The sequence below is a fragment of the Triturus cristatus genome, chromosome 4_2 (assembly GCF_964204655.1).
Source record: "Triturus cristatus chromosome 4_2, aTriCri1.1, whole genome shotgun sequence".
Taxonomy (NCBI): Eukaryota; Metazoa; Chordata; class Amphibia; order Caudata; family Salamandridae; genus Triturus; species Triturus cristatus.
This window is the reverse complement of record NC_140586.1, coordinates 24314682-24340441: the sequence shown is the minus strand read 5'-3', so window position 1 is coordinate 24340441 and position 25760 is coordinate 24314682. Positions and strand designations below refer to the sequence as shown.

General features: G+C 47.3%; 1 protein-coding gene across 4 annotated transcripts in view; it reads right to left on the bottom strand.

Annotated features, from left to right (window-relative positions):
• The window catches only part of SPATS2 (spermatogenesis associated serine rich 2), a 432511-nt gene that overhangs the window by 43881 nt on the left and 362870 nt on the right, over positions 1-25760 (bottom strand). For all 4 annotated transcript variants that reach the window (XM_085600260.1, XM_085600261.1, XM_085600259.1 and 1 more), the window contains 4 exons: positions 12158-12216; positions 11577-11686; positions 10847-10949; positions 9509-9717 (listed from right to left, as the gene is read on the bottom strand). In XM_085600260.1, coding sequence (XP_085456386.1) covers positions 9509-9717; positions 10847-10949; positions 11577-11686; positions 12158-12216 — 481 coding nt within the window. The remainder of the gene's footprint in view (positions 1-9508; positions 9718-10846; positions 10950-11576; positions 11687-12157; positions 12217-25760) is intronic.

Here is a 25760-nt window from a genome sequence, read left to right as displayed (position 1 = left end):
ATTTCCACTATTGCACCGGGGTCTAGGTGTTAGGCTCCAGATAGCTCCCAGCCAGCAGGATACCCAAACAAAAGAATGGCTGATGGCCCTTTAAATCAGGCCTTTGTTTTGGGCCAGGCTAGAAGTGAAATAAGAAAGACCCCTCACCGTCTGCTGGTTGCTGCTTTGAACAGAAAACAGATAGCACGCAAGTGCAGCTCAATGTGTCCTGGTGTATGCAGATTACACCAGAAATAAGTTGGACACCAGTTTGGCTCAATAATAGCTGCTGGACTGGGATCAAACTGGACCCCCCTCATATCTGCATTTATTGGGACTGCGGCCACCAATTTGGGTCAAAAGGAAAACAGAATAGCCCTTCACTAACAAACTAACATTCATGCAGCTGTCAAAGTCGCATTATTCTGAGCTACGTTTGTTACATGTGTTCTAGTTACTTCAAGGACAAAAAACCACATATTAAAGGTCAATTATAAACTTTTATATAAAACAGTATTTTAAATGTCCGAAAAGAAAGTGCAGAAAACTGTGCATTAAAAGCACACAAAAAGCCAATATATAAACTATGCATTTAGAACATATGTAAAAGAGGATATAATTTATATTAAAAAAATTGTATTCGGTGTCTATAAATCTGCCTGTACAATAACATGTACCAAAAGTGTCTCCAAAATCAACTACAGAGAAAAGGCAAAGCGGAGCAGAGAAAAGCCCTAAAAGTAGAAGTAAAAGCTTGTGAATTAAACAGTGCATGGGCAACAATCTTTTAAAAAGGTACCTAAAATCTTATTTAGAAAACGGTGCATTAAATGTCTATAAAATATATAGAGAACCTTTATTAGAAGTGTCAGTGAAGTGCATTTTGAAAACTAAATATTAAAAGTGACTACAAAAACATATGTTTTTGAAAGCGGTGCATGTGTGAGAGAGAGGGGGAGCAGGAGGTGAGCCCGGGAGTGGTGCATGGGTGCACGCGCAGTCTGCTCATTTTCAAACACTGCACTTGTGCTTGTGGCGCGCCCCTGCTCACTCCCGCAAGGTGGATGCCACCACAAGCACGAATATGCACTTGAAAATGAGCAGAGCGACGGCTAAAGGCCCTCCTATGCAGCACATGCGCGCTGCGTAGGCGAGACCTAAAAAAGGACTTTGTCTGCGTAGAGAGCAATTCAATCAGAGACCTCTGTCGATGATTCGAAGCCCCTGATCAGGAGATCCATGCGAACCCAGGTCGCCAAGGGCTCGATGGCCAAGGAAAATAGGAGGGAGATAAGGGCCAGCCTTGGCGCGTTCCATGGGTGATAGGAAATGGGGCAGATACTCTGCCGGATACACGCACAGAGGCCGTCAACCAATTATATAGCATTTGAATATAGGATAAAAATTTGGAGTCGAAAGTAAGATGTTGCAATAGGATAAACAAATATGTCCAGCTGACAGTCGAACGTGTGGTCGATATCGGCCAATAAAAGAGCCGCTGGGCGACCAAGACGGTCCACGGCAGCTATCGCATTATGGGCTCGTCGAATATTAGGCCTTGTGGCGTGTCGAGGCATGAACCCGGCCTGGTCCGGGTGAATAAGGTCAGGCAGATGGATCAACAATCTAGTGGCAAGCATCTTGGCTATGAGTTTTGCTTCAATATTCAATAAAGATATTGGCCTGTAAGAGGCATGCAATTATGGCAGGCGCCCTTGGCTTGTGAAAGACAACTATTTCTACATGCCGCCAATCTGGGGACATAAGTGTCGTCTCTGCCGCCTCTAATATGGCTATGAGGCAATGTGGGCCTAGTAAAGTCTTATAAGCGTTGTAAAAATCACATGGAAAGCCGTCCGGTCCCGGTGCCTTCCCCGGATGCGCGACACCATCCTAGGGGGGGCGCGCACTCCACTCTAATTTACCTTTGTTCCCTGTCAGGTCTTCTTAGATAACTCCAGAATGGTTGGATGGAGGAGGGAGGGGAAATCGACGGGGCACAAAGTGCCCATGTTTTTATTATGTTCATCGTCCCAGGAGGGGGTTAATTCATTCAGCTTCAGCGAGGAGGCAGGAAGTCTCCTCTGCTAAAACCGAAGGTAAACGAACAGACAGCCTTTTCACATTCGATCTTATAGTAGAGGAAACTCCTAGCCTGGCACTACAGCTGAAGCATTTCAGCTCTATGAATTAACCCCCTCCTGGGAGGGTTAGCGCTTCAGAGAAAGGAGACAAAGTTGCTTTTAAAACTACACAGGCAGGCATGCAAAATGCCAGCCAGCCATGTGTTCTTTTAAACAGACTGCAAATTGCTTGTCTATAAATAAAGAAGCATGTTCCCTTTTATCAGCCATAGATTATTCAGGCAGCCCTAGAACACAAGTAAAAGTTATTTTTATTTATATTTGCTGTTCAAAGTATGCATGGAAAAGTACTGACAAAACAGCTTTAGGTGACTGCTTAATTTTTTTACCACCTGGGACATCAAAATAATGAGCTGGCAACCCTAATCATAAGACTGGGACTTTGTTGCACGATCACCACATTATTTATTTCCTCCACCCTGATCCCTGGTTACTGCCATATTAGCAATAGTTTAACACATTTGAAACCCTATGCTGCCGTCAATAACATACTGAGTTACTTCAAGTGTCTGGGAATGCACCTTGCATTCAGACAACTCACTTCTCATTATCGCCCTTCACTTTCACGCTCACCCTGCACTCACACTGATCCCCATGCACTCACACCATTTACCCACTTACCCTGCACTCACAGTGATCGCTCTGCACTCACAATGCACTTGCACTGTTCACCCTATACCGCACCCTACAGTCACAGGAGCACACTACTCAACCTGCGCTCAAGTGACACTTCACTCACCTGTCCCCCTCACTGCTCAATCTGCAATCTCACTCAAATAAGCCCACCACTAACCATACATTCATTTGTCCCACTCTGCACTTATATCTGCAATCAAATTCATATGGTCATCTCGCTCACCCTGCAGTCACTCCTCTTACCCTACTCGCAAACTGTCGCATGGCTCACCGTGCACTCACATGAGCAGTCCTGCCACCCACACAGCGCAGAGGGTTAATGTGCCTGCTCCATAGAATGTGTACCATGCAGATCACAGAACTGAGTGTGAGTAAACAATGAGTAGCGCTATAACAAAATAAAGAGAGATGAGGTGCATCATTGGTGAGTGGTAGTGAGGGAATTCATGGAGAAGGAGGAAATGTGGGAGGGGGCACCAAAAAAGACTGTTGCACTGTGTGCAACAAGTGCTTGGGCCAGCCCTGGCTGGGAGTGTTAGCCCCCACCCGAAGTTCCGGTCTAGTTGCGCCCCTGTACACGAGTATGGGCATGTCGTCCTAAATTACAAAAGGACTCATTTACATGCACTGCAATCCAGCCTTCCAGGGGTCCCCTTGATAGAGACAGCTCTGTTTTTGCCCTGGTGGCCTGGAATAATTCCTAAACAGATTCTTGTAAATACCGTTTTGTTTCATTTCTTTTTAATGTGATTGATGTAAGGAGTCTATTACTATGTGCAGAGAAATGTGTTTGTTTCAAGCAACAACCATAAAAAAGTTTATTTTAGATCCAAGAGGGGTCCTCACATATGAGAAATTGGAGGATATCACAGATATTATCCGCTGTAAAATTAGTGGGCTGCTGCTTTGTTACAACAGTGAAAACACACATCACTATCTATGAATATTAGTTGTAAACGCTTTTAGAATTTCAACCAAAGTGCCTGTGCAACGGTAGTAGCCTGGCTAAAGAGGGTATGGCAGAGCTGAAAGTAAATCATTTAGACTCAAAGCTGTACTGAACAGGGGCCCCCAAAATAGTTTTGGCCCAGGGCACCCAAAGTCCTTAACATGTCCCTGCCACCACAAAGTCTGTCAGACAACATTGCTCTGAAGTAAAATAGACACCATCATTCATTTATTATTAGTTCTATTTTTTTTTTTAAACATAAGCCCGACGTGTACTTAACCCCAACTGCTTCAGGCAAGCAACTTATCGCACTACTAAGGAATTCTCAATTAGGTGTTCGTTCAACGCCCTCTCTGTGGACTTTCAACTTTGTCTTCGGGTCCATAACAGGTTGGTGGGCAATTATCCCATTATAATGCTGCCTAAAACGGTTGTTAATGATTTCTAGAGAAGATTTGTTTCTCGTGTACCAGCTCTGAGCTAGGGAGTGCTCGACAAATCTGACGACACGGTCTTCCTTACAGTCCCTGTTTTGGATGAAAATGTCTGCAGAATATTCAGCTTTGAGAGAAACTGCTATCAAAACTCTCTTGCCTTTCAGCTTGTCCTATTTATGTGAGATTGGGTTCTCAGCACTTGCTGTATTAAAGACTAGGGGCAGATTTATAAGCGCCCTGCACCACCATTACGTCACTTTTCGTGACATACTGGTGGCGCCTTCATATTTACAAGGACGGGAAAAGCCACCCTGCGTGACTTTTCCTCTCCTTGTAAATACGGCCCCTTCACACGCAGTACTTTGTGTTGAAGGGTTGTTCCATGGGTATTGCTGTGGGTGTTCCCACGCAACACCTATGGAACAAGACACATCTCCAGATTTACGAGGAATCGTAAATCTGGAAATGCGTCTGAATGCTACGCCACCCTAGAGGTGGCATAGCGAGGTGCAACGAGGAGAAATGTTTTCATTTCTCCTTGTTTTTCCCTCTTTCAATGCGTGCTGCATTCTACAGCATGCATTGAAAGAGGGAAATGCCTGTAGTGATTGTTTATGTGCAGGAAGGTGCCCCTTCCTGCACAAAAACCACCATGGTGCAAGGATGCCTACGCCAGCGCATGGCTGCAGTTTGTGCGCCAGCGCAGTGGGAAGCACAGAGATGCGTCATATTCTTGTAAATATGTCGCATCCCTGTGCTTTGGAAGTGCCGCAGCGTGGCGCAGCCAAAGGGCTTGCAGTGCCACGATGCAGCACTTCCTTGTAAATCAGCCCCTGGATGTAGAGCACTACCTGAGGATGGCAGTAGCAAAAATCTATCCACAGATTGACCGTCTGTGGCAAAAAACAGGCACACCCGTCACATTTATGTTGGTGGTGGTATCAATCAAGGTCATGTGTAAAACAAAGCATCCTAGTAAAAACCATTTGCACACATTTTATCTAGGAAAATGGTTGTTTGAGCTATGTAATAATCTGTCATTTCAGCACACCCACTCACAAACCTGCACTTTACTAAACACTCTTATTATGTTGAACATTATTTGCTGGATATGGCCCAGGATATGCGCGCGGCAGTCAATTATGTAGTGTACCAGATTCCAGAAATTTCTGTCAGCTAAAAAATTGAGTGGGGGGGGCTCAACCTACAAAAGTTTGAAGACCTCTGCTCTAATGTGAGTGGTGCATCGAGGGAGTCACAAGCTTCATCGGAGAGAGCTCGTGGGGAGATCTATGAAGAACTGGTCGATGACTGAGGCATCAAGGGCCTCACGCGCTGTGAGGAGGGACTGATAATACTCTGCAAAACTATCTGCAAGTGCCTTAGGATCAGTTATAACTGCCCTGGCTGAGTCACGGACCGCTGGTTCTGGAACATGTGCCTGTGTCTGTTGGCAAAGTTATATAAAAGAGTCGTTCAGACTAATCGCCCCACTGAAAGATTCTACTCTGTGTGGGAAGCCATGCCACCCGCACCTCGCTTATCAACGTGCTATGATATTGTTGCTGAAGTAGGCATACCTAGCGGTGCGCCGCGGCACCATCCACACCCCTGCTCCACTGTTCCATCCTCATACTTTGTGCTTCTAATTGATTCAGTGCTTGTCTACGGGTTTTGCGTGCTGTCGAACAAAAGCTGATATCTGTACCATGAAGTGTGGGCTTCATGGCCCCCCAGAGCAAACATGCCGAGGTCACCGTCCCTACATTATTTGGGAAATATTCTGTAAGTAAGTGATGCAACAAGGTGCGATATGTGGAGTAGTGTAGGTTCCAAGTCGAGATTCGTCACCTCAAGCGAGTCCCATCAGGACCTATTAAAAGGTGAATGGAGATCGGCGAATGGTCCGACAATCCCCAAGGTAGAATCGCTGCCATAGGAACCCTATATACAAATGTGCCGGGGATAAATATTTAATCTAGTCTTGAATATGAAACATGGGTATGGGAATAGTAGGTATAACAAGCCCTAGTGGGGTTATGTACTCGCCATGTGTCCATCCAGCCCAGCATATTCACTAGAGTCCGTAATTTGGTATTGGGGGTCCCTGCGGCCACTCCAGCCTGTTGCCATCTATTCATGGTTGGGGACATGACATCGTTCCAATCTCCCCCGATTATTGACAATGCTCCCGGCAGGTCACCCCATGCTCCCACCAGATGGTCAGCAAAGCCTTGTCCGAGGGGAAGGGGGTCATGTATACTGCCAAGCACAACCTCCTCACCAGCGACCAGCCCATGTATAAAGATTTATCGCCCAGGTGTATCGGACCAGGTCTTTATCAACGTGAAAGGCACTTTTCGATTAATCAAAATAGCAACCCCTCTAGAGCCTCTGGTGAACCCGGTATGAAAGACATGGGAAAAGCCATATATGGCCAGACATGGGGCTTTAGTGCCCAACATATGCGTCTCTTGCAGCAAAAGAACATCAGCACCAATGTGTTTGGCCTGTCTAAGGACAGCCCAGCGCTTAATCTTGCCAAGTATGCCCCTGATATTCCAGCTAACTATATGAAGCTGCCCCAGTGGGTGTACTATAGGTGCTGTTGCCATTGTGTTGTGACAGAATTAATGTTGGTGTCTGATATACCTGGATAAGGATCCACTAAGCACCTAGTTGCTGCATAACCATAATCTGAAACAATAAAACAACGCCCCCATATACATCAACCCTCCCCCCACCCCAATACCTCATAACAGTAGAAGTATCTGTCGCGGAGAGTGAAACCACCCACCCCCAACAGGGGAGTGGGGTGTAGATTCGCCAATGGATCCCCATATTCCTTTAACTAACCCAAGTCTTGTCGGGGGGGATGAAATAGTCCCAGCATGCTGGCCCAGTTTCCACCTGGTATGCGCTGAATCGAAACTACAAGTTTAGTATGTCGCTCTATAACAGGATCATAAGAAGTCACTGAGATAATTTTTTGGAAGGGGGCACGGGTTCCTCCTCTTGTTCTCAGTTTTTGGACCGCCAAGTAGATCTAGATCTATGGCGTTGCCGATCTTTAGGCTTGGGCTGTGGGTGGCCCGGATCACCAGTCAAGGAATCTGAGTATCTAGGCGGCGGGGAGTGCGGCTTGACAGGTTGCTGCTCATCCATCCAGGCAAAGGCTTCCTCAGGGGTATCAAAGAAGATAGTATGGGAGTTGAAGACCACCCTAAGGCGAGCTGGATATAGCAACATATATGGGATTTTGAGATCACTCAGCCGTGCCTTGGCGGATATAAATGACCGGCTCTGTTGTTGGACTAATTTAGTGCAAGCCGGGAATATCATTATTTGATGAGAATCAAATATTAGATTTGTTTGAAGGTGAGCCTGCTGTAGGATCACGTCGCAGTCATGACGTGACGCGGCCCTTGGTCAGTTGTTCTAAGGACTTGACTGTGTTGTAGTGTGGTTACTGCATCTCTACACCAGAGAACCTCCAGTGAACTTTCCTGAATATCAACACTATTTGGAGGGAAAACGCGTAGAACCAGCCAGAAAAAACAAGTACTGGAAGGCCAGCCAAGATGCAAAATGCCCAGATGAGTACTTTCACCCAAAAACCATCAGCTTGCAACAAACATGCTGCAAACCAAAAGCTTACCCAAGACGCATCCAACCCAGATTTATAACGTTAGAGGATCTGCAGCAATCTTCTGACTGCAGTGCCAATGTCTCTTCAGCTGGAGTTTTCACCGACAACAAATATGTTCCCAAGTACCATAAATGCCATGCTCTTTGAGCCTAGAGATTCCTGTGCTATATACTATATCTGGTAATAAAATAAAAGGGCAGCAGTGTGATGTTTCGATTGGAGGAGGGACTCTGTCTTAAGCCACAACCACAGGATTATTGTTACAAATGTTTTGTGCATTAGTTCAAATTAACCATTAAACAGATTTATATGCACAAAAAATAAATAATTGAGAACTTTCAAAATGGCTGCACTTTCATGTTAGTCCAATTCCTCCTTCTCTCGGCATTCACACCTACTTATCTCAGAACTTCACCTCACTCTTGTGCATCTCTTTAGTTTGTCATCAGAAAAACACCTTAGAGCCCTTTGCCAAATGCAAAAGGCACTTGCACTAAAAATAAATTTGCTGCATTTGCAAGTACAATAAAATGATGTAATGCGCCTAGGTGTTTAATGTTCGCATGTACATTGTGGTCAATAAGGAGTTACCTAAGGAGAGGTTAGCTGGGGCAGGTCCTAGCACGGTAATTTACCATTACTTTGCAGCCACTACTAAGACTTACCATTACTATGCATTTTTTACTTAGCAGAATCTTTTACTTTGCATGCTTCTACTTCGCATGCTTCTACTTCGCATATACCGTTACTTGGCAAAGTCAATTACTTTGCTGACTATTCACATCGTTGTTTGGAAAAGGAGGCGCTTCCGTTTCAAAACAACGACGTGCAGTTCTGACGATGCATGAAGGAGGAGAAGAGAGGAAGCACGGTGAAGCGAGGGACCACGAGGAGAGAGAGGTAAGTGGGGCAGTGTAGTTTTTGAGGTTGTGCAAGGGGTTGTCTTTTAGGTTTTAGGGTTGTGTTTATGTAGTGTAGAGTAGTGTATTTGGGTTTAGGGTAGTGGTCGTGCAGGGGGTTGTCTTTTAGGTTTTAGGGTTGTGTTTATGTAGTGTAGAGTAGTGTATTTGGGTTTAGGGCAGTGGTCGTGCAGGGGGTAGTCTTTTAGGTTGTAGAGTTGTCTTTATGTAGTGTAGAGTAGTGTATTTGGGTTTAGGGTAGTGTTGTGGTGCAGGGGGTTGTCTTTTAGGTTTTAGGGTTGTGTTTATGTAGTGTAGAGTAGCGTATTTGGGTTTAGGGTAGTAGTCATGCAGGGGGTTGTCTTTTAGGTTGTAGGGTTATGTTTATGTAGTGTAGAGTAGTGTATTTGGGTTTAGGATAGAGTTGTGGTGTTTGTGTATTGTAGGGTAGTGTTTTAGGGTAGTGTAGTGGTGTTTGGGTAGTGTAGGGTAATGTAGTGTATGAGGGTATGGGTAAAAGAGTCAAAAATGCGTAGAAGTTGTATACTTAGTAATATACTGCGAAGTAAATGCATATTTACTACTTTTAAATGTATTTGCGAACTAAAAGCATGCGCAGTTAAATCTTGCGCAGTAATGGTGCTTGCGATATAAAAACATCATAGTAAAAACTTGCGAAGTAATGGTCTGCTAAGTAACATCATATATTCCCTAGCGCAGATATCCAAGCTCGGTCCTTCTATAGAAATATTGGTAGCACAGACTTGTGAAGTGAGTGATCGTTGTTTGCACAATGTCTAAAGGTGGATCATTACCTGACGAGGTGGTTGGCTGGGACGGCCCCCGGTATGGGTGGCAGTTCCCGGTCCTTCTCCGGAAGTAAGCGTTTTCCTTGTGGTGGAGGCGATGCTAGGAGTGGAGGAACAGTCTGGGGTGGATGGTGCAGAGGCTTCACTGGGACTGGTAGCAGAGGTCACAGAGCTGCAGCGTGATCTGTTGGAGTAGCTGTTCTTTGGATGGGACACTGGAAAAGAAACAGCAGCGGACTCAAAGCAGAGAAAAAAGGGTGAAACCAGATAGCAATACTTTCACGCCCTCTGAAGTATTACACTGCACTGAAAACTGCATCTGTGCAGCATCTTCCTAATTCCTTGATGATTTTAAAGTGCTATTTAGTCTTGTGCTGGGTGGAATAGTCCATGGTTGTTGGGATGTCCTATGTTAGAAGTGCTGAGTATTCCAGACAATTCCACCACTCAGTTCCCTGTAAGTGCCACAGCCATCCCTAGATCCGAGGCGCAGGACCATCCATGTTCCGCAGGGGCACTGGGGCTGATGGCAGATATGTACTGAAAAAGTTTAATGTGTAAGCCAGTACTCTGCTGACAAGCTTGAGTGGGAGTGCCAGCCCTGAAATAGCAGCAGGCCAGAAAGGATGTACACTGTGAGAGCTATCGAGAAGATGAAGTGCTCAACCAGTCCATCTAAAAGGAAGGATCATCACTTCTAAAACTATTTCAAGGGGAAGTACACAGACTAGGAAGAAACATGCGTTCTCCTTTCCCGCACAACCAAAGCTCAACTATGGTGTTAACTGCAGGAAGCTACTGGCCTCTGGAAGGGGTACACAAAGCAGTCATTGGTGAAGGATATCTGTGTCCCCACTGAAGAAATAAGTAGACTCCCTCCCCTTTATGTGGAAACGCTGTTAAGTAATCAATACAGTACAACTCGTCACCTGAAGTGGGCTTATTTTAACACTTTGGGTCTTGAGATACTACCAAGAGGGCATGCAAGGAAAGAACTGTGCGAACCCTGTTTGGGTGATCAGATAGACAAATGCAATGTATAATTTGATGAACGTCTTCATACGCCAATTCATCAATCCCACTGCCAAATATTTCATAATTGTAATGAGGATCGTTCGATGGAGGAAGTGAGGGCTGTGTATTTGCCTCTGTTGGATGCTCAAATGAATCAGCCCGTCATGGCAAACAGATGGCTGCTATCTGAAGCGGCAATCCCACTGTCTGGAAAAGGACAAGGAAGAACTGGTATTGGCTGGCGCAGGCGACAGCATGCACTTGGTCCACTGGTGGGTATCGAACATTTGATATGCACTTTTTTTTCGCCCAGGACCCCAGATTTCTTACCTTGACCAAAAAGGTTAATGCTGTTCTTTAGAGGCTCCAGGTCACAGGTGAACCGTGCCGACCGCCCAAGGTCTTCGTCATACTTCCGTTCACTCACAAAATGCTATATAGGAGACGTAGAAGCAATGTTCAAATAATAATGGAGGCAGAGGTACAAATGACTTCACTGGCACAGCAGGGGGCAGGCAGAGAGAGGGATGGCACACTGCAGACATAGGAAAGGTAAGAGAGAGCACAGACAAAGTAGCGTTGACATCCCTAGCAGAGGAGACATTACAACTTGAGCTTTGAAGGTATTAGAGGGTTGGATCAATGTTCACCCTGATGACAGAGTAATGGCATAAAAGTGAAGTATGGCACTGAGGAGGGAGCATGAGATGAGATTGTGAAGAGTGAGACAAGATTGCAAGAGTCAGGGAAAGGAGGGACAAGACCATGGGATCGGAGAAACTAGACCAGGAGTGAAGGGATAAGTGATGCAAGAGAAGATCAATGTACACAAAAAATTTGGAAATTATAGTATTTTTTGCTGCACTTAAGTCAGCACGTAGACACTACTGTTAGTGCTAATTAGCATTTCGTCAGCGCGGGGACACACCGTCTTGAGTGTAACCAGGCGCTCTATAAGTGGTTTTATTATTATTATTATTATTAGGGAGTCTCTTCTGACACCTTCCATCGACTGTATCGTTTGCGATTCGAAATGACAGGGGTCCTATAAGAGGGTTACCTTAATATCAGCACGCAGTTCTGAAAGCTGCTCCTCTGTCATTCTCACAGCCACATCTGTCAGTTTTTTAAGGTCCTCTGCCTTTTTCTGGCGGTTCTTTAAAATGTCCACTGGAGGAGAAAGCAAGAGTCTGAACCAGCACAAAGCATATGACACCACCCCAACCAGCACCGCAGAGAGACCACATCAGCGACAGCCAAGCAAAGGCAGCAACAGGCACAATAAATCTGGAGTGAGACTGCTGTCAACGGCAATACCAGCAGACCGAGCCTAGTCTGAATACAAAGAATGAAACCAGGGCCAGCAAGAAGACACCACTATCGATACTTATATGCAAATGAAGAGAGAGACAGGTAGCAATAAAGGAGACCTGAACTGTCTGTTAACTCCAGTTGACGAATGGGGCCAACCGCACTAGAGACCAGGCTGCTTGTTGCCTGACACTGGTGACTGCCTCACACCCATTAGAAGGCTGCACTGCCAGGAGACGCAAAGATGGCATATGCATTACTAGTACAGAAAACACATGTAATTGATGCCAATGAAAATGGGAAAAAGCAAAATCAGGAAGAAATGCTTACTAGCTTCTGCTTTTACTTTGTCCATCTCCGCTAGCAACGCAACTTCTCGGTCCATGAGGCTGAAATCAAACAGACAGAAGGATTCCAATTACATACAATTACTTACAATAATTTTAATCGGTCACCTATTACATGCACCAAGTTTTAAAGCGGGAAACTTTGACAAGCATAGACCAAAACAAAACTCAACACAATACACACCTTGTTTGTCAAATCATCAAACACACCCTTATCAAGAGAAAAAAATATCACAACAATATCAATACAAAAAGACAGTCTAGAAGACATTCCATTACATATTAGAAATCATGAGCATGACCAGATAAAATGAAGGAAGCCAGAGAAGACATGGTGGGAAAGAGTAGCACCCGAGAAAATGACAGTAAGAGGCCATCAGTCAGGAGTTACTAACAAAGACACCACGTTTATGAATACTACAATTCAACAGAATGCTCCAGACACTATCAAATATCAACACATTATTATCTATCTTATATGGGGCCATTTTCCAGCCCTAACGGAGAAATATGACCCTGCAGCCATACCTCAACAAAGGGCTTCTTGGCTGACTTGCAGTATTGCAAGTTTTCTGATTTCCATACCCCAAGCACTTTAAACTGATACAACCATTCTGGCACTAAAACCAACTTCAATATCATTTTGAATGCTGACTGATACTGGGCATAAAACCATCTTTCAGTGGAGTGGAGTGGAGTTGATATTCGGGTACTGAAAGTAACAAATCACTCTTCAGGGTCGCAGCGTCACTAAGGCACGTGGTCTCTTTCTAAGCCTCTCAGTGTTTATGTTTTGAGGGTTCTATAATAAGGAGTTAGTATCCGTTTGTGGAATGATCCAAGTAAGCCGGGAAACATTTTTGTGAAAATCCAGCATGAGGATCCAGGAAGTAACTTTTTGGAATTTTGGGAAAATGTACTGTGCAAGACAGTGTATTTTCTTTCTAAAAATGCCATCAACAAAAGGTTTGATCGCCATCTTCCCAGGCACAGTTAAAAACAAACAAAACATTTTTTCAAAAACGGTTTTTGCAATTTTGTTAAGTGGTCGTCATTTTTTCCTATTTTTGTGTTTTTTGCCTAACTGCAGTTTGTAGGGAAAAGAGGTGCAAAATCCACAGTTGAACTTGGAAAGAAGTAAAATTCTGAAAAGTAGACAAATTCGATATTTAGCAAGGGGTCACTGATGTAGATTGCACCTGGTTATCCCAAATTAACTAGCCACTGAAATCAAAAACTAATTAAACCAAGTAGAAAAAAATTTGAAGTAGGAGACAATATTTTCATGCGTATTTCTTTGCCCCCAGTGTCCAAACACATGCAGTACCCAGAACCATCACCCGAGCTGCAACTTCATATGATGTTTCAATATGTACCGACCATGGAACAATTCACAAGGTAACATCATATGAATGAAAAATGAGTATGAAGGAAAAATATGCATAGTGGAGAAGGCGGACTGAGAACTACAGACGTTAGAGAGATTGAGGCGCAGATGCCTGGAGCTCCGGCAGGAGCTCCTGGACGCTAAGGAGAGGATGGCCATCCGAGAGGAACTGTTGAGGTGCTTGGATTACAAAAAATACATGGAACAAACCCATGCGGAAAGGGATAGGATGAGCTCCTAATTGGCTTGGCTGGCCAACCCGACCTGTAGGTCACACCTATAGTAGAAATAGAATATCATGCTGGAAACACCGCCTGTATAGACAGGAAGAGATCAATGGGAGGTTCCTGGAGTTTTATGCAGCTTTATACAAGAGCGTGGAGGGACGGGGGTGAGGGAGATGGCGGGCTTCCTTGCTCCGCTACCCCTACCCACCCTGACAGAATAAAATGGGGAGATACTGGGGGCAGATATTACCATACAAGAAGTGAGGGCGGCCATTAAGGGGTTTGCCAAGGGTAAAACTCCGGGAACGGATGGTTTCCCTGCAGAGTTTTATGCTTCCTACGTAAAGGAACTGGCCCTAAGACTGGTGAAGATGTACGAGGTGGCCGGAGAAGAGGGGGCTCTCACCCGTACCACGCAGGAAACACTAGTAGTCCCCCTACTCAAACTGGGTAAATCACCCTATGCTTACTCTCGATTTTAAAATACTGAGCAAGCTTCTACCAATGAGGCTTCTCCCATTTATGACCGCCCTTGTCCACCTGGACCAGGTAGGGTTCATTCCAGGACGCGACACGGCCCTAAATATAAGACTATTGCTGTTCATAATGGAGGCGAGTGGGCGCGGGGGAGGAGAGGGAGCAGTCTTCGTGATTGACATAGAAAAGGCCTTGGATAGCCTCAAGTGGGGGTTCTTGTATATGGTCATAGAACGTATGCAGATGGGACAGGGCTCCCTGCAATGGGTCAAGCTACTTTATACAGACACCTTGGCTAGGGTTCGAACTGGCTGCACAATATCGTAGCAGTACGGGGTGGTGAGGGATACGCAACACAGGTGCCCCTCTCCACCTTGCTGTTTGCCTTGGCCATGGAGCCACTGGTATGCCTTACTCGGACAGGCGATAGATATTGCTGCCTGCAGTTAGGGGGACATACCCATCACATTGCGCTGTATGCTGACGATTTATTATTGTTCCCGGACAATCTGGGAGGGGAACTGCAGGGCACCAGAGAAAAGATGACTGAATGTGGTGCGCTATAGGGGCTTAAAGTAAATTGGCAGCAATCTCGGATCTTCCTACTGACGGAGGGCAGGGACCCACCGGGTGGGTTGGGCGATCTTGTGAGGGAGCCTTCCTGTCAAGGATACCTGGGAGTCAAAATCTACCACTCCCAACTAGACGTCCAGGAAGGAATCATGGGGGCTATTACAAGGTCCCTAAAAGCCAGCATGACCTTTTGAGGGGCTCCCCCTATCAGTTGCAAGTAGGGTAGCGCTCAGAAAAATGGTGGCTCTCCTGCTGCTACTGTACTTCTTCACAACACTGCCTTTTATGGATAGAGAGAACACGGTTCACCAAGCTGGACTCCCTTATGGTGTCCTTTATCTGGGGGACAGGCTGTCGGTGTTTGGCCCTAGTGAGACTGAAACGCCCGACAGGAGAGGGAGGACTCGCAATCCCCTACTTTGAATCATGTTACCTTTCAGGCCAACTACAGTGGTTCACACAATGGGTGGCGGGAAGACAGAGACAGGGAAGGAAGATGGGGCCATTTGTCTCCGAGGTGGACGTGCTCTTGCGGGTACTCTCGAAAATTAGCGGGATGCCACGGGAGGGCTTAAGTGAGCTACAGGCAATACGGCGTTGCTGGGAAAGATGTCTCCAGAAGACACACAGCCGAGTCCCTTACTCGCCAGACCTCCCACTGACGATGGTACGCATTCTGCTGCACGGGGGACAGTGGAGGGGCCTAGCGGACTGGATACAGGTGGTAGCAACTAAGCTGGGGACCTATACAGGGAGGGGGAGCTTCTCCCATTCAAAACGTTTCAGGCAGACTGGGGCTTCACCCAGGGCCACTTTTTGCTTTACAGATCAATAAAAGTGGCCATCAGAGGACATTGGAGGATGGGTCCCTCAGATCTTAAACAACGCTCAACTTGTCAATATACAGACACAGCAGGAGGGAGAATAAAGGCAGTCACATGCCTATATACAGCGATTGGCAACGACTCCTTAAAGTCCCTGACAACACTGAGGAAACAATGGGCAATGAACCTGGACATCCCTATGGAAGATAAGGATTGGGAGAACACTTCTGAAACGAGGGTCATCAACAGATTTCAGGATCTGGCTTTTATCCTAGCCAAAGAGGAAATAACAAGGCGTTGGAAGGCGTCCGGGGGGGGGGCCCGTATTGCAGGGTGGAAAAAGGAAATAGAAACCTGGGGGTGATGCGAGAGTAGAGTGCTACTCAGGAATGCACATAAGATATGCACAGTTGAAAGTGCCAGAATCTGGGAAGCACTGGTAGATGGCATGAGAGCCGGAGCCAGATTCAGGCGAATCTTCGTCATTGATACAGTCCCCACCGGGGAGCCCAACACTCCAAAGAACTGGGAAGGGGGAATAGGGATGAGGCACCTAGAGGAGTAAAAACAAAAAAGAAAGATTTGGGCACCCTACCCTGAGGTTATAAAAAAGAGGTTGAAAAGAGACAGAAGGGGGCCGAAGGATGGTCAGAGGCTTGTCATCACATGCAACTAAACCCCGTATGCGACCTGCAGAGGGGAACGGGGGGGGGGGGGGTTATTAAGGGGATGATTACTTTAGATATAAGCAAACAGATTCATAATGTAACTTGGGGTAGTTATATCCATAAGGGATTGTTGAGGAAGACGACAATTATCATTATGTATATGTTTGACCACTCAATTGACTAAAATGCAATAAAAACTGGTTTAAAACAAACTGAAGGAAAAATATGCCTTGTATAAATGTGCCCAAGAACCTGAGATCAGGAACATAGGTTATTCGTAAGGCTCTTGAATTTAGAATTACCCATACATTCATGAGATCAGAGCATGCTTTGCTAACACTGACTTACATTTGGAAGCCAAAGATGAAAACAAATTCAATAGATAACAAAATGTTCTACTATTCTGTACTCTCACTCTTATCGATGAAGAAAGGTTGCTTACATGTGTGGGTGATTAGTCCTAACAATGGTTTAAGTTACTATTTAGATAAACAAACAATTGTTTAACAAACAGTCAATGATACCAACAAATTAAATTGTTAAAAAAGGAGAAAAAAGGGGATTCTAGTGGTTGGGGGGGATTTTAACGCTGTGGTTTCCGGGACTGAGGATCGTCACCCCCCTAGGGATCTCCCCCGTGCCCAAGCGTGGTTGTCCGGCCTCTTGGATACCTAGGGGCTGGTGGATTGCTGGCGTTTGAAACACCCTACGCAGATACAGTACACCTTTCATTCCGGGGCCCATGGCAGTCTTTCGAGGCTAGATTATGTCCTAATGCCAGCGGCGCATGCGGGGAGGGTCGGGGAGGTGCGCCATTTGGCGCGGGGTATTTCAGACCACTCCCCGCTCCTGTTGCACTTCGACATTGTCCCGAGGGGGGAGGGGAGGATGGTCCTGATTAATCCCTGGTACCTGCGTGACCCCACCATTCGCACAGAGTTGGTTAAATCCCTTAAGCGATATTTTGAAGATAATGTGGGGTCTGTGTCCTCGGCGGTCTCTCTGTGGGAGGCGTTCAAGACGGTACTCCGGGGGGAGGCCCTGTCCCTTATTTCCCATTCCCGGAGGCGCGAGCGGGAGGAGGTGACCCGTATTGAAACTGAGATAACTGAGTTGGAGGGTGATTTGGAGTGTGGGGTGACGGAGGACAAATTGCATGCTCTCCGACTCAAGCAGGCGGACTACAAGGCCCTTGTCACGGAGGCAGCCAGGGGCCTCAGTAGGGAGCAACAGGGGAGACTGTATGATGTGGGTGATAAGGCTGGTAAACTGATTGCGTGGCTGGATAAAAAGGAGAGAGCGAGTCGAGTTGTCCCGTCGATTGAGCAATTGGATGGTGTGTGTGTCACTGACCCAGGAGAAATTGTCGATTGCTTTGCAGAATATTTCCGTGGGGTGTACTCCCCGGTATCTTCCCGCTCGGAAGAGGACTCCCATGCCTTACTTAAAGACATTGCGTTGCCTTCCCTTTCGGAGGAGGATAAAGCGTTGTTGGACGCGACCCCAACATCTGAGGAGATTGCCCTCGCCATACGCTCGGTCGCCTCCGGCAAGGCCATGGGTCCTAATGGCCTTCCCATCGAACTGTATAAACTACGACCGGATACGCTGGCGCCACATCTCCGTGCTATGTTCCTCGCGGCCCGCTCGGCGGGTTCCCTCCCGCTGGACCAGCGTCTGGCCACTATCGTGGTTATTCATAAGGAGGGGAGGCCGCGGGATCGGGTCACGTCCTACAGGCCCATTTCGCTGCTGAATGCGGAACCCAAAATTCTCGCCAAGGTGTTGGCTAATCGGCTGGTTGGCGTGGTGTGCGATCTGATTCACCAGGATCAGTCCGGCTTTATCCCTCATCGCAACACTGCGCTCAACCTGCGGCGCTTGCATGGGGTGCTCGCGCGGGTCCCGTTCATACGAGAGCCGGCCATTTTGGCGTCCCTGGACGCCACTATGGCGTTCGACACGCTTGAGTGGCCATATATTTGGGCGACACTGGCGAAGTTTGGTTTTGGCCCGGGATTCATCGGTTGGGTGAAATTGTTGTATTCCGGACCGCTGGCGCAGGTGGCAGTGAACGGTAGAGTGTCGGCTCCGTTTGAGCTAGGTAGGGGCACGCGGCAGGGCTGCCCGTTATCACCGCTCCTCTTCGCGCTTGCCTTGGAGCCCCTGGCGGAGTGGCTGCGGTGGCATCCTTCTATCCGTGGTCTCCGATGGACCCCCCCGAGTATGAGGATCGCGTATCCCTTTACGCTGATATTCTTTTATACCTTGCTTCCCCGCGTAAATCACTGATTGTACTAGTTGATGTTTTGCACTCATTTTGCCGCAACTCCGGCTTAGTCATCAATTGGGCTAAATCTTGTGTGTATGTCCTTTCCGGGGAGGCTCCTATCCTTCCGTGGGGTTGTCCCATCCAGATCGCTCCGCAGGGATTTAAGTACCTGGGTATCTTCATTACCCTGGACGCGGAGGCCCGATATAAACAGAACTTGCTCCCCCCCCTCCAGCGCCTGAAGGATGACGTGGCGCGTTGGAGGCGCTTGCCGCTCTCACCGCTCGGCATTGTTTAAGATGATGTCGCTGCCACGTTTCCTGTACGCTTTACAGAATACGATGGACGTTGTCCCGGCGCGCTACTTTCGCGAGGTGGAGAGTCTGCAGCGACGCCTGTTCTGGGAGGGTAGGCCGCGTATTGCCCTTGCGAAGCTGACGCTCCCGTGGTACGACGGGGGGGGTCGCCCTCCCAGACATCAAACGGTATTACTGGGCCTCCCAGCTGGCTGCGATAAACCACGGCCTTTATGGGCCCGCTCTTAACCCGGCCTTTGAAATGGATAAACTATTACTGCCGGGTGGCGACTATAATCGGGCGCTGTATTCTAGATCGCTTGACGCGCGTCTGACGGGCCCTACGCGGGTCGCGGTACGGGTGTGGCACGCGGCTAACTTGGCGATGGGGTGGAAGGACCGGTTGACCCGGGCGACGCCACTGTATGCATCGGAGCGGCTGGGCTCCCTGTGGACCTCGAAGGGCTTTGAGAAGTGGGACATGATAGGCATCAGCAAGGTGGGCGATCTCTGGACGAGGGGGGGATTTAAGACGTTCGAGGTGCTGCAGACGGAATTCCAGTTGCAGGACAGGGAGTACTTTCGATATATGCAGGTCCGTCACGCGCTGTGCTCCGTATTCCCGGATGTTGCCTCCATCCCGGAGTACTCCCCTCTGGAAGATAGAGTGCTAGATGGGCATGTACCGGACGGCACGATTTCATTAATTTACAAAAAGCTCATCAATGATCGCTCGGGACTGCTGACTAGCCTTCGTGAGGCGTGGGGGGCTGATGAGCTGGATGACGAGGACTGGGTGTCTGTGGTGGCCTCCCCGAAAGAGGTGGCCATACCGGCTCGCCTTCGCTTCGTCCAGCTCAAGATACTTCATAGGGTCTATGTTACGGGGCCGGGTCTGATGCGTATGGGCTATGCCGTGGACGGGTTGTGTAAGCGTGGGTGTGGTTCTTTGGGGACCTTTCTCCATATTTTGTGGGAATGCCCGAAGGTGGCGCGATTCTGGCGTGGTGTGCATGCGGTTTTGCAGGCAGTCACGCATGTGACGCTGCTGCCCGAGGCGAGGAGATGTCTCCTAAATGTGTGGGAGCCAACCGACTACTCAGTGCCGCAGACGTGGTGGGTGACTCTGGGATATATGGTGGCCAAGCGTGATATTGCGCAATTGTGGTGTTCCCAGAGGTTGCCAACTATCTCGGCGTGGAAGGACAACATGGATTGGTGTATGTTTCGGGAAAAGGTAGTGTATGTTGCGAGAGGTAAGCCTGGGAAATGGGTGAAAGTGTGGGGCCCCTGGAACACCTACCGTGGGGGAATCTGTACCCCGCCGCTGACGCCTGATCTGTCACCGGCCCCGTCTCCTTAGCCTGCTTGTCTCCCTGGTTCTGGGCATTGAGTTCACTTTGTCTCCGTCCCGACCTATCCCCCCCCCTGCTATTCCTGTGGATCGGTAGGGTCCCCCCCAGGGGAGCTCATGCTGCTGCTTCGACTGTTGGTTGCCTTGTGGATTTGTTTTTTCGTTTCTTATATAAAAATGAAACCGTTGTGTGGGGTCCGGATGGTGTGGCTGCCGACGCTTCTTTCAACTCCTGTGACCTCTCTTCTGCCGCAGCGTGTGTTTTACTGCTTGTATTATATGCTCTTCCTGTTTGCTAGCGGCCGGCCTGAAGGTTGTAGGCCCATCTTTGTACATCTTTTGGATTCTGTAATAAACGGTTTCAACAAAAAAAAAAAAAAAAAAAAAAAAAAAAGGAGAAAAAAGAAGCTCTATAGAGAAAACTATATAGAGGAACCCATTTGACAATAGGAAATTGGAAAATTATGTCAATTTTATTCAATTGATAAATAGAGAAACCGTTAAGACAAACGCTCAGAACAATACACTGGTACATAAAAAATGTGCTATACAATACAAAACCAGACAAGTGGCGGATAGAAGGGATTACATAGCAAAAGAGGTTCAGGAGAAAACTAGACCAACATCAAGCTAGACGACGCGTCCTTTATTAATTACGGCCACATATGCGTCAACGACGTTTCGACCTTTGCATAATTACATGGTCATCATCAGGACAGGGCTTTTTTACTGAGCGCCCAAAAAGATTTATAAAATACAAAAATTACATTCATATGGGTATAGATAAAAGATTTGCTCCTTCTATAGAACAAAAACAGTAAAAAGGAAAAGGATGAAAAAAGAGAGAAGAGAGAGGAAAGAGAAGAAAAGGGTGAAAAAGAAAGTTACACCAACACACCGAATGTGAAAAATTGTAATAAAATACTAAAATGTGCTAACATTTTTTTTACCAACACCAAAAATCTAAAAAGGAGATATATAGTTTTTTCAATATAGCTTATTTTTTCTCCTTTTTTAACAATTTAATATGTTGGTATCATTGACTGTTTGTTAAAAAACTGTTTATGTAAATAGTAACCAGAACCAATGTTAGGTCTAATTAAGGATTGCCCCTAGTTTGGGTGTGCAGGGCTGCCCCTGTGGTTGATAATGATACTTGTGTGGGTGGGCCCATTACCAGCGAAAGGAAAGGCCCGAAAATGCATTATGGAAACATTAAGATTTTCCACTGAATTTCAATCTTTCTCGAGATGTGGGTAGCAGCAATATTTGAGGCCAGGGTGGAGTGGCAACTAGGAAAACCTAGCAACCCCAGATTTTCTTAAATCTAGATACCCAGGTAAGTCCAGGGTGGTTTGGCCTAAATGACAGAATTTTCTCATGTTTCTATAGCAATGGCTTTGGACTCTATGAGGATCGACAAAAGTCATACCACTCAGTATTCCCACAATCCTCCCAATTAAAATGGCACCCCACTTGTGTCAGTGGGCCTTTCACCAATGGTAGGCAAGGCCTCTAAAAGCACTGTGGAAACATCAACATTTTTCTATTGCAGTTCAATCTTTCTGGAGATTTGGTAGCAGCTGTACTTGGGCACATGGTGGGGTGGCACCCAGGGGAACTTGTCTGAACTAGTCTTTTTGAGGATCCCACTGCTGTTCTTATCGAGAACACCCAGTAAACATTAAACTTTGGCTAAATCACACCAACTTCTCAGGTTTCTGTGAGGGGAAGTTTTGGAATCTGTGGAGAACTTTACCACCCACTGTTCCCACACATCTCCAAATAAATAGGTACCCACTTGTGTGTGTAGGCCTATCACCAGTGACAAGAAAGGCCCCTAAATGCATTTTGGAAATAACAAGATTTTTCCTTTGAATTTCAGTCTTTCTAGATATGTGGGAAAGTTTTAGACTCTGTGGATATTGACAAAAGTTCTATACCTCCAGGGTTCTCTCACCTCAACTGATAACAAGAATTGGAAAAGCTCATAGGTCTTGCTTATGCAAGAGCTATTGGCTTTGCCCATGTGTTTTAGCCATGTGGTACACCAGCGTGGCTGCTGTTTAGCATGGCTAAAAGTTAGTGGGGTAGATGAGTCGCATGGAGCGTTATTGAGTGGAATGGCGAAAAATGGAGTAGAGTGTTATAGAGTGGAGTGGCAGAGAGTGTTGTGTATTGGAGTGGCATAGAGTGGAGTGGCATAGAGTGGCATACATTGGAGTGGCATAGAGTAACGTGGACTGGTGCAGAGTATAGTGGCTTAGAGTGCAGTGGCATTGAATTCAGCTGCACACAATGCAGGATCGAAGAATGTAATGGAGTATATTAGGGGGGTGCATTGTAGAGTGCAGTGGCGCAGAGTGCAGAGTAAAGTCGAGTGGCATAAAGTGCAGTGGTGTAGAGTAGCATAGAGTGGCGCAGAGTAGAGTAGACTGCAGTTGCGTAGAGTGGCAGAGAGTGTAATGGCGTAGAGTAAAGTGGTGCAGAGTAGATTAAAGTGGTGTAAAGTGGATTGGCGTGGAGTGCAGGGGCATGAAGTTGAGTGTTACAGAATAAAGTGCACTGCGTAGAGTATACTGGCAGAGCGTCTAGTGTTGCAGAGTGGCGTAGAGTGGAGCTGTGCAGAGTAGAATGGTGTGGCCTAGAATGGAGTAGTGTAGAGTGTAGCGGCAAAGAGTGCATTGACAGAGTAGAGTGGTGCAGGGTAGAGTAGAGAGGTGTAGCGTGATGTGGCATAAAGTGCAGTAGGGTAGAGTGGAGTGGTGCAGAGTGCCATGGCGTGGAGAGTTGGAGAGTGGAGTGGTGCAGAGTAGAGTGCAGTACTGTGGAGTGGTGCAAAGTAGAGTGGAGAGGTGTAGAGCGGAGTATGCATGTTATGATGGTAGCGCACTGCCATTACAGACAACACATTTTCAATTGAAATGAACATAACATTTGTACAGAGATTTAGTTTTACTACTAAAACTATACAGTGCACAAACGAAAATGTGTGGCAATTGCATAGAGTAGCGTAATGATTAATTTTGATCATATTAACGTATTTGTCTCTGTGAGAAGTTGGCCTGGTATATGATGTCCACTAATTAAAGTGGGCACCTTGCACCAGTCCAAACAACCCTTATGGTGAATTAAGAGGTCAAAGATAACCTTAGAAAGCTATCCAAGTTGTAGCTGTGGAGAGCAGCCTTCAGGCTTAGTCTTGAAGGAATGTTAAGCAGCTTGTGTTACCAGAATGCAACCTTATAGTATTGGTTAAAAGAAAGGAGAACCACACAGTAGTTCTAAAAATATGTATTTATTATTATAACACACCTAAACTACCTCACAGTATCTGCTACACGCAGATAAACACAAAGCACACAATACTGTAGCACAGAAACAAACAGAAGTAGCACTACTACACAGTGGGCTCCTGGGGGAGACCAAACCATATACTATAATTGTGGTATAAGAACCAGGACTCGAGTCAAGACAGTGGCTAGAGGGTGTAGAATCGCTGAGACCCTAAGGAACCACCTAAGGTGAGTAAGTAGGGACCCCATGGAGGACAGGTGCAGTATGAGAACACAACAGGGTGCTATGTACAATTCAATGGGAGAGTCGTGGTTGCTGTTTTAAAATTTAAGGACCCTTCCCAGTGGATTAAGAGGAAACCCTTTGGAACATAAAAGGTTGGAGAGCCACCCCACCCCTGGATACCAAAGTACCAGAGTTACCTATCACAGGGAAGCCGGGCGCATAGGGTTGAAGTGGCATCAGGAAACCGCCGTCATTCTCAATGGGAGTCTTCAAAGAAATGCCACTGCTGGAAGGAGGAAAAGTGTCCGGTGGAACCCACAGGTGGATTCTTGATGGAAGGAACCTGGAAGCAGAGGGGACAGAGTCTGGGTCACTCAGGAGTGACCAGGGGCTCGGTAGACAAATGCCCAGCAATGTCCGGTGCTTCAGGTGTGAAGGAGACATTGACTCTACAGCTTCAGGGACCAGGAGACGTTGAGGACAACCAGGAGCCGCAGACGAGCTGTTCCACGAAGGATGTTGAGTGCTGAGGGGTCGTGGCCAGTGGGAGCACCAACACGCCTTGGCAGTGGCACCCCACGAAGAAGGTCAAAGAAGGTTACAGCCTGGCCCAGCAAGGAACAGGGGACTCACCACAGCAAGGGGAGTCAGGGCAAGCCTGGAGCAACCAGGGGAGCCCAAGGAAAGCAGTGTTGTCCCTCAAATGGACCCACAGGCCGAAGGCACAGGAGTCGCGAGGGGACCTGTAGCAGTTTCACAAAGTAACAGCTTGCAGGGCAGAGTGCGAGGAGGCCGAAGTCCTTTGTACAAAATTTGCGCAGAGGTTGTGGTTACCGATAGCCCAATGCACTTAGTTGGAGAACGCCAACAAGCATATGCACTTGCAAATGTACGTGGTGCACAGATGTTTGGGTTATGCGGTCCCCACAAGGGATGCTGGCCTCAAACTCGGTGAGAGGGCAGCTCGACCTCAAGGAACGAGGAACCCACCTCCTGTCTTGCTGGAGCCTTCGGAGTCCGCAGGACCTCAGGATCAGCAGACCGGTCAGGCGTGTTACGGTGCCTGCGAATGCAGGGGAGTGACTCCTTCACCCCAAGGGAGATACTTCAGTTGTCCTTCATGCTTCACAGGTCCTGCACGGAGCCACTATGGTGCACGGGCACAGACGATGCTTTGGACGGAAAGACGAAGTCGGGCCCAGTCGAAGTCCAGTGAAGTCCAGAGTGCCCAGACAGTCGAAGGTCAGTGGTTTCTTGATCAGAATCTTGTCCACGTCGCATGTAGGGTCCTACAGCCAGGTAAGCACTTTTGTGCCCATGGGAGCGGATTCAACAGATCCAGGGGACGCTCCCAGGGAAGGGTCAGGACAGGGGGGAGGTCACTCCGGTGTCCTTTGTCAAGTTTCGCGCCAGAGCAGGAGCCAAGGGCTACCAGGACTGGTTTGAACTGGATTATGCACAGGGACACCTAATGTGCCCCTCGTGCAGACTTCCAGGCACTTTGGAAGTGCACCCACTCCGCTCCAATACACTAAATCATGTCTGGGAGGTGGTCACACCTCCCTGTGACAGGATGCCTATTGTGCTGTCTTCCTGTGCTCGAGCTTGGCTCAGCAGCAGGAGGGCAGAAATGTGTCTCTGGTCGGCAGCAACCATGTTATGCTGTCCGGGTCGAGAAGGCTGGTACCGGGAAGACCAGGGACCCCACGAAGCTTGCTTCTGTAGGGTGGAATCATACCTCCCGCACAGGTTACCAGCGTGGAGGTATTATTCCGAAGTTTATGATACCAAACACAACATGGTTTGTTGCAGTCGTTTTCGAGATCGCATTTTACGCGAGGGTATAATGCACCTCTACCTATATGTCTGGCTGCGTCACCTACAACCTGGGAGAATAGTCTCCGAAGGCTGCAGGAGTGCTCTGCTCATGCAGGGGCACCCTCTCATGTAAAAACCCAGCACCCTGCCTTCAGGATTGTCAAGGCC